Here is a 9,462-nt window from a genome sequence, read left to right on the forward strand (position 1 = left end):
TTTCATGTGTATAGTGCAACAGCAAAGAGCTTTTTTAAATTTTAGAGAAGCCAAGTTGCGATACCGAACAGGACCACATGGAGATGCCGAAAAAACCAATCGCCTGCTGACTGCATATATCTACTATAGTGCACGGATGCATTCCGTATAACTAAACACAGCAACATAAACATGACAAATCAAAACATTATCGTGAATGTGTGTGGAAACAACGTGAATGTATGGAAATGTCTGTGCCTGTGCATAAATACAATGTGTGATCAGTGCGTCAAGAGCACTCATACACACATTATTATAACGGACTCGCGTGCTTACTGTACTGTACGACTCCTGTACGCCACCGCAATCGTCTTTACCTTGATTGCAGTCCTCATCCATCAAAACTTTACTAGCGAGACTGGTTATCCAGTCGAGAAAACATAGTTTGCGTCTCATCTTGCCATGCAGCGGTGGGATGTGTTGACAATCCGCTCAGTCTGTACTTCACGTAGCGCGACGTGTGAGGGCTCGCGCTCTTCAGAGACAATCACAGAATATGACAGAGCTCGTGTTTTAAAGCGAAACACACTGGAATGAATAATTCACTTAAAACGCAACGCGAGTCTCTGTTCTTTCTGCAATCTCTGATGTAATCAGCCTGGTTTCCTTTATATTAGCGCTGTTTTGGACGGATTTGGACGGATTGTTTGAGTGCATAAACATAGTTTGCGTCTCATCTTGCCATGCAGCGGTGGGATGTGTTGACAATCCGCTCAGTCTGTACTTCACGTAGCGCGACGTGTGAGGGCTCGCGCTCTTCAGAGACAATCACAGAATATGACAGAGCTCGTGTTTTAAAGCGAAACACACTGGAATGAATAATTCACTTAAAACGCAACGCGAGTCTCTGTTCTTTCTGCAATCTCTGATGTAATCAGCCTGGTTTCCTTTATATTAGCGCTGTTTTGGACGGATTGTTTGAGTGCATTCGCTTACTGGATCATTGGACTGATAACTTTCCCGGAGTTTAGCAGCTTAAAATGATCTAATCGCAAGCAGAGTAGCAAAATTGGGTTAAAGAGTTAGAATAGAAATTGTGCTTCAGTAAATTTGCGTTAAGGATTGTAAAATTAATTGCATGCGTTAACGCGTTAACGATGACAGCACTACTTTAAACCATTCAATAGTTCAGACCGTATACTCATTAATGACAGACTATTTTATTTGCAGCAACATTCTGTGCTAAACAACAGTATCTCACAGCACAAAAACCTGCAATTATTTGTTTCAAGCAAAGCCACTTATCTTTGAACGAGTTGGATGCATCAAACTCTTCAGGTTAAGTCGTTCAGCCATTCCAACATGGCGGATCAGCGGTCTAATTATACCCTTGAAATGCTGGCTTTTAAAACAACATTGCATGTGCCAAGATTTCTAAAATAGACCACATCGTTCAGCATGACTCCTCCTTTCATCTCACATCATTGGAGTAATTTGCACTGTATTTTAGTGATTTTCAGCATACGCCAATCCAGTGCAGACAGTCACCACAGCCTTTGTTTTCTGTGCATTTGTATTAGTAACAAAAATGTAATAGCTACTCTAAAAGAACCATAAAAAACAGATCCTGGAGTTTGTCGTTGTCATTGAAGAAATGATAAAGATGAAAAACCACTTTAATCTGACACACACACACACTCACACACACACACACACACACACACACACACACACACACACACACACACACAGACTCACCTGCAGTCCTGCAGTACACCTGCCACTGTTTCGATGATGAAGCACTCTCCCTCATTCAAACAGAAGGCCATCTCCTGACTGTCTTGGCATGGCTTGAAGAACTCCGAACGTACGGTAGAGGTTGTGGGGGCAACTGCATTTGAAAGAGACACAGGAGGGCAAGAAAGATGAGGTGGGACAGAAAGAGATTAATCAAGATTAAATACATTTAATTCAATGAATCAAACACTAATAATCCATCCATTTCGATAATGTCGATTCCAGTGATAAAATTACATCTGAGTGATTTCTCAATATTATGGCACGAATGGTGTTAATTGACTCACACGTTCAAGTACGATGGTTTCACGATCACTCCACTGATTTCAAATGAGCCCATGTGAGGACCAGAAAATATTCTAGAATCTATTATAGAGCTTATATAGGGTATGAGGTTTTAATGATACAGGCCATCAGAGATAATAAACCTCATGTAATAAGCTACAACATGGATTTTTCAAACCTTTTTTTATGCCACTCCAGCTGCAAGGGACCGTTTATAAAAACTAGTCAGCTTTTACTGCAAAAATTTATAGAATTACACATCATATATACATATTATTAGCAAATATTATATATATATATATATATATATATATATATATATACACATGTGTAAAATATGATATGTATAATAAAATAATTTTTTACTCATATGTACATTTACTCATGTACTCATATAAGTACTAGATGTATTAAGTTCTTACAGCTATGGCTGACAATACCATAACATTAATAAATAAAATGAACCATAACAAGAAAATTATAATTATTTCATACAATAGTCATGTGTAATGTGTCTAATATTTACTAAATACAATTACATATGACTGAGACCCCTGTTTGAAAAATCCTGAGCTACATAACTATTTATTCTAATATAGTATTGCACCATAATTTCTACAAAGGCAATAATCAAATGAGCTGAAACAATGCCCGCTCGCCCTCTTATAAGAAGCTTTGGGAATTCTGATTCATTGTAGAGAAACAGTTTGCTCTGATTGTTCTTTTAAACTAAGCAGGATAAATCATACATATATGTATGCCCGCTTTATCACAGAATATATGTAGCACTTAACAAGAAGGGGACCATAATGCATTTGCTATTTGATATATTTAATTAGTGCTATTTATGAACATAATCAAGACTCAAGCATAATGAATCAGGATGCTGGTCAAACCTAAATAGCCTGCATTAGCACCTTCATGTTGTTCTCTGTTTAAACGGCAGTGATACATCACATATCACACAGGACTGCTGTTTATTAAAGACAGTCTGCACCTTTTAATCTAAACCAGAATAGGGCTAGTCTGAAGAATCTGGTTCCTCTGACCCTTCCTCGCTTGCTTGACTTTAACATGGACATCAACATCTGCTCTGCTGTTAGCAGTCACTCTGAACACAAAACCAAGGCCTGCGGCACCTGGTACATGTTTACACAGTCATACCGCCACCAACCATGTCCATAAGCAGAAAACAATGCACTGCACACACATAATCTCCGAGACATCTGCCACAAGATGAAATAAAGTAGAGACATTCAAAGACATTCGCTGTAGTCTGCCGCTGCCAGCAGAGGAGGCAGTGCAAGCATGCATCCTGGTCCAAACAAGGCAATCCAAATAGCACCAGACACCTGCAGTAACACAGGAAAGGTCAAATCAATCTGTTGTTCTCATGTATTGATGGATAAATCTCAGGTCACTGGTGCAGAAGACGATGATGGATTAGAAAATTGTTGAAAGGAGAAAAAGAGAACAAAGATGCTTCGTTCGGTTGAGAAAGCTGCGATGGATGACTCCATTACGTGGAGTCACACGGTAGCCAAAAGCAACTGCTTTGCACAATAAACAATACAATAACAGCGCCAAATGCCTTATCCTAGCCCTCAGACAGCAACCGACTGGATTTTTCATATCCTCTTGTTCAAGTGTCCATAGAAACGGGCGGTTTTATGACTCAGTATAAATCATCTGAGAAGCATCGATCAAATGACCATTGATCTGCACATTTTGTTGTTAAAACGGAGGATTCTGTTGGGTAGATTATTAGTCTCATTTTTCTCCAGAGTGGCGTTTAAAACCTGACTGGTATACTGCTGCTGACTGGCCAGTCGTTTAGCAATCAGCAGTGTTTACTGTGTGACCCAGGGCTACTTATGGACTGATCTCTCACCACTACAGCTTTAATATAGGTGCTCATAAAATCTGCCATATTGAGCCCGTCCGCAGGCGATGACTGGCGGAACATGCAATAATCATTGCCCAGGACTATATTAAAAGGGGGGGGGGGAATCCTGTATAATAAACACATGATCTCAAGGGGGGTGGCGGAAGTGCTCGGTGAATTAATGAACATTGCAATCAATGCTCTGGGATTCAGAAGCGCTATTAGCAATCAGCTTCATTTTAGAAGTGATCATTGATGAGTTTATTAAATCAAAGGTACAGAATGCCTGCAGAGACAGTACTGAAGCATAGCACCCACAATGCGTACTTTATTCTTTTGCTTTCTATTGACAGGTTATTGAAACAGAACGGAAACCCAGAGCACGTGGGCGACGACCCCCACCAACCAGCCTAATTAAGTCTGCAGGGAAATAATGATTTCCTCTGCCCACAACGGGCTTTGCTGTAAAGACAAACTTTTACAAATGTCACAAAATCTAACGCGGGCAGATATCGTACAAAGAAATGAATAAAGACAACTACCCAGATCCCATTCCCTGAGTTTGCCATCACCAGTTGAGGCCATCAGAGGAAAAACTAGCGAATTCACACTGTGCACCTGCGCTGTGGGACTCGAGAGTGCTCTCTGCACATCAGACACTGTGGTTTCATGGGCGGCCAGCTCATGCATGACATGATAATTGCTCAGCTTCTGGTTATTTAGTGATAAATCCTCCCCTCTTGTTATTCCCAAAATGGTTTGTCATAGCATTTGATTCATCCCGGTTGCTTTAAAATTAGACTATTTTTTTCTGGAAGGCAATCTACACAAATAAGTCCCTTGATAAGGTGCATGAAACGGTCTTGCAGCAGTTCAAAATTGAATCAGAAATCCCTGTGGGTTATTTGTCTGAATAGATGATATGTGATGAGCTAATGGACAAAATAATAACATGTCCACCCTTCATGCATGCTGAACAAGGTAAATATATGAATAAATACTGCAGTGGGAGCTAATGTGAAACTGCAGCTTATAATTTAAAGTACTGGAGTTCAATTACAGTGAACATTCAGTCAGCTAACAACAATTAATATCGGTTTAGATAACCATCAGATAATTTATTTTATATGCATTAAGAGCACTAAGTAAGCAATTTGAATCCAGTCCACTGCCCATAAAACAAGAAAACACCATAATTTATCCACATTTTTATAAAAAACAAAACAAAAAAGAAAGTTTTTTTAAAAGAAAGTAAATTGATGTGTAGGCAATTTGAGTGGTTTAAAATTAATTGTTTTCTGAACTGGTTCATTTAAATGAAGAGTCCCACTAACCATATCACTGAAATGAATCAGACTTTCCAATGCTTCATGTGAAAGAGAGAAAGATAGGCAGGTTAATGCATTTGATTAACACCTTAACTACACAACCCTAAAACAAAATGTATGGTAATACCGCAACTGTCTATATGTGTGAACGTATATATTCTGAGCCGGGGTGACCAGGGCCAAGTGTAACACACAGGATTTCTTCAGTAACAGTGATGACACTTTTCAGCATATGCTGTATTCAGTAGTGTTCTCTCTCAGCCTGAGATAAAGAATCTTGTCACTTTTTATTCAAATCTGATGCCCAGTATTTTTTCTGCTGTCTAATGTTTGATGCCTTTGAGTTTAAACATGCGTCTTCTTTACCGATAGGTTGTTGGTTAAATCTTGCAAACACTGTAGCTACCATAGAGTCGGGGAAAATGCAACAACACTAGTTCTGAAAGAAAAAATTAATTACTGAACTAAAAGTGTTTTTAATGCACGATTAACATCATTTCATTAAAACTATCAAGAGTACTGTTCTACTTAATTAAACAATTACTTTTAGTAAAAAAGATTTTTCAAATAATGATTACCTAGGTCCATAACTGTACACAAATTAATTCTGACAGCTAAAAGAATTAGTGCCAGAATAAAGGAGAAAACGGTTCAGTATTATTAATAAGTATTAAAGCAGTATGATATTAGTTCTCATGTGAGGTGAAGTGGACAATCACTGTGATAGGGAGAATTGGTACTCACACACACACACACAAACTAAAACACAGCTGATACATTTGTAATAGGGAGTTCTGAAGAAAAATGTAAAAATGTTTTTGAAGCACAATTGCCTTGGTCTCCCCTACTTACAGCAGATTAAAACTGTTCAAGTAGCTTTGAATACGAGAGCAAATCATAGGTGGTTGTTCCACTAGCCAGTTCTGCACACAATGTCTTGTATTATGTAATCTATGTAATATAGCAGTTCAACAACTCAGCTGTGAAAATAATCAACCAATTTAAAAATCGCAGCAATTCCTAACTCTAATTTATAATTCCCTGGCATTCTCTTTCGGTTTCTAGCCCCAAAACACCCAAATTGAAGAGATGAAAGGAAAAATGATTTAAAATATTAAAAGCACATCACTATTAATCACTTCCATATATCTGACAAACCATGCATATCCATGTGTAAAAACACACATGCTTTCTGTCACAGCAGAGATAGCCATGCACATTTACATTAGTAACATTTTCCTGAAAGCCTTCTCGTAATCACCCTGCTCATTAGTGTACTTATGAGCTGGCATATCTCTGGGGAGACACTAGAATGAGCAGAGTTCTTCTGTGCTGTTTACTGCACTGCACAATCAAACACTGCACACATACAGAGCTGAAAGGTCTTCTGGGAACCTGGGCTTATCTTTCCCATCATGCACCAATGCCCACTGCCCTGCTGCTCTCTCCTGAGTGCTGTAGTGAGGCAGGGAGTCTGTGTCTGACCACTGAGCGTACAGAGCTTCTGGGACCACAAGCACCACACAGAAGCCCCGGCAATTCTGTGGTGTTTTGCATATTTTGAATAATGTGTGTCGATATATTAGAATAAATTATGTAGGAAACTGTATCTGGTCTTCACTAACAAAAATAATTATTAAGAGCATATTTTTGTGGGTCAATATCTTGGATTATACAATATTTAGTTCTGGTCCTCTAAATTGATTGGCCAGTGGCATCCAAGGATGGCTGATATACAGTTCAAAAGCACTGGGACACTTCGCTCAAATGCTGGTTAATAGTGTTTCAGAACAGAGCATGTAGGGCTATGACCCCCCCCCCCCCCCCCCCATATTTTTGTGGGTCAATATCTTGGATTATACAATATTTAGTTCTGGTCCTCTAAATTGATTGGCCAGTGGCATCCAAGGATGGCTGATATACAGTTCAAAAGCACTGGGACACTTCGCTCAAATGCTGGTTAATAGTGTTTCAGAACAGAGCATGTAGGGCTATGACCCCCCCCCCCCCCCCCCCCCCCTCTCTTACTGCAGTGGGAGCTAATGTGAAACTGCAGCTTATAATTTAAAGTACTGGAGTTCAATTACAGTGAACATTCAGTCAGCTAACAACAATTAATATCGGTTTAGATAACCATCAGATAATTTATTTTATATGCATTAAGAGCACTAAGTAAGCAATTTGAATCCAGTCCACTGCCCATAAAACAAGAAAACACCATAATTTATCCACATTTTTATAAAAAACAAAACAAAAAAGAAAGTTTTTTTAAAAGAAAGTAAATTGATGTGTAGGCAATTTGAGTGGTTTAAAATTAATTGTTTTCTGAACTGGTTCATTTAAATGAAGAGTCCCACTAACCATATCACTGAAATGAATCAGACTTTCCAATGCTTCATGTGAAAGAGAGAAAGATAGGCAGGTTAATGCATTTGATTAACACCTTAACTACACAACCCTAAAACAAAATGTATGGTAATACCGCAACTGTCTATATGTGTGAACGTATATATTCTGAGCCGGGGTGACCAGGGCCAAGTGTAACACACAGGATTTCTTCAGTAACAGTGATGACACTTTTCAGCATATGCTGTATTCAGTAGTGTTCTCTCTCAGCCTGAGATAAAGAATCTTGTCACTTTTTATTCAAATCTGATGCCCAGTATTTTTTCTGCTGTCTAATGTTTGATGCCTTTGAGTTTAAACATGCGTCTTCTTTACCGATAGGTTGTTGGTTAAATCTTGCAAACACTGTAGCTACCATAGAGTCGGGGAAAATGCAACAACACTAGTTCTGAAAGAAAAAATTAATTACTGAACTAAAAGTGTTTTTAATGCACGATTAACATCATTTCATTAAAACTATCAAGAGTACTGTTCTACTTAATTAAACAATTACTTTTAGTAAAAAAGATTTTTCAAATAATGATTACCTAGGTCCATAACTGTACACAAATTAATTCTGACAGCTAAAAGAATTAGTGCCAGAATAAAGGAGAAAACGGTTCAGTATTATTAATAAGTATTAAAGCAGTATGATATTAGTTCTCATGTGAGGTGAAGTGGACAATCACTGTGATAGGGAGAATTGGTACTCACACACACACACACAAACTAAAACACAGCTGATACATTTGTAATAGGGAGTTCTGAAGAAAAATGTAAAAATGTTTTTGAAGCACAATTGCCTTGGTCTCCCCTACTTACAGCAGATTAAAACTGTTCAAGTAGCTTTGAATACGAGAGCAAATCATAGGTGGTTGTTCCACTAGCCAGTTCTGCACACAATGTCTTGTATTATGTAATCTATGTAATATAGAAGTTCAACAACTCAGCTGTGAAAATAATCAACCAATTTAAAAATCGCAGCAATTCCTAACTCTAATTTATAATTCCCTGGCATTCTCTTTCGGTTTCTAGCCCCAAAACACCCAAATTGAAGAGATGAAAGGAAAAATGATTTAAAATATTAAAAGCACATCACTATTAATCACTTCCATATATCTGACAAACCATGCATATCCATGTGTAAAAACACACATGCTTTCTGTCACAGCAGAGATAGCCATGCACATTTACATTAGTAACATTTTCCTGAAAGCCTTCTCGTAATCACCCTGCTCATTAGTGTACTTATGAGCTGGCATATCTCTGGGGAGACACTAGAATGAGCAGAGTTCTTCTGTGCTGTTTACTGCACTGCACAATCAAACACTGCACACATACAGAGCTGAAAGGTCTTCTGGGAACCTGGGCTTATCTTTCCCATCATGCACCAATGCCCACTGCCCTGCTGCTCTCTCCTGAGTGCTGTAGTGAGGCAGGGAGTCTGTGTCTGACCACTGAGCGTACAGAGCTTCTGGGACCACAAGCACCACACAGAAGCCCCGGCAATTCTGTGGTGTTTTGCATATTTTGAATAATGTGTGTCGATATATTAGAATAAATTATGTAGGAAACTGTATCTGGTCTTCACTAACAAAAATAATTATTAAGAGCATATTTTTGTGGGTCAATATCTTGGATTATACAATATTTAGTTCTGGTCCTCTAAATTGATTGGCCAGTGGCATCCAAGGATGGCTGATATACAGTTCAAAAGCACTGGGACACTTCGCTCAAATGCTGGTTAATAGTGTTTCAGAACAGAGCATGTAGGGCTATGACCCCCCCCCCCCCCCCCCCTGA

The 9,462-nt window shown here is 38.6% G+C and overlaps 1 protein-coding gene across 1 annotated transcript in view; it reads right to left on the reverse strand.

Annotated features, from left to right (window-relative positions):
* The window catches only part of nrg3b (neuregulin 3b), a 165,843-nt gene that overhangs the window by 76,546 nt on the left and 79,835 nt on the right, over positions 1-9,462 (reverse strand). Inside the window, exon 3 of the mRNA XM_016252171.1 lies at positions 1,738-1,870. Coding sequence (XP_016107657.1) covers positions 1,738-1,870 — 133 coding nt within the window. The remainder of the gene's footprint in view (positions 1-1,737; positions 1,871-9,462) is intronic.

Source organism: Sinocyclocheilus grahami, unplaced genomic scaffold (assembly GCF_001515645.1).
Source record: "Sinocyclocheilus grahami isolate Dianchi unplaced genomic scaffold, SAMN03320097.WGS_v1.1 scaffold26.1, whole genome shotgun sequence".
NCBI lineage: Eukaryota > Metazoa > Chordata > Actinopteri > Cypriniformes > Cyprinidae > Sinocyclocheilus > Sinocyclocheilus grahami.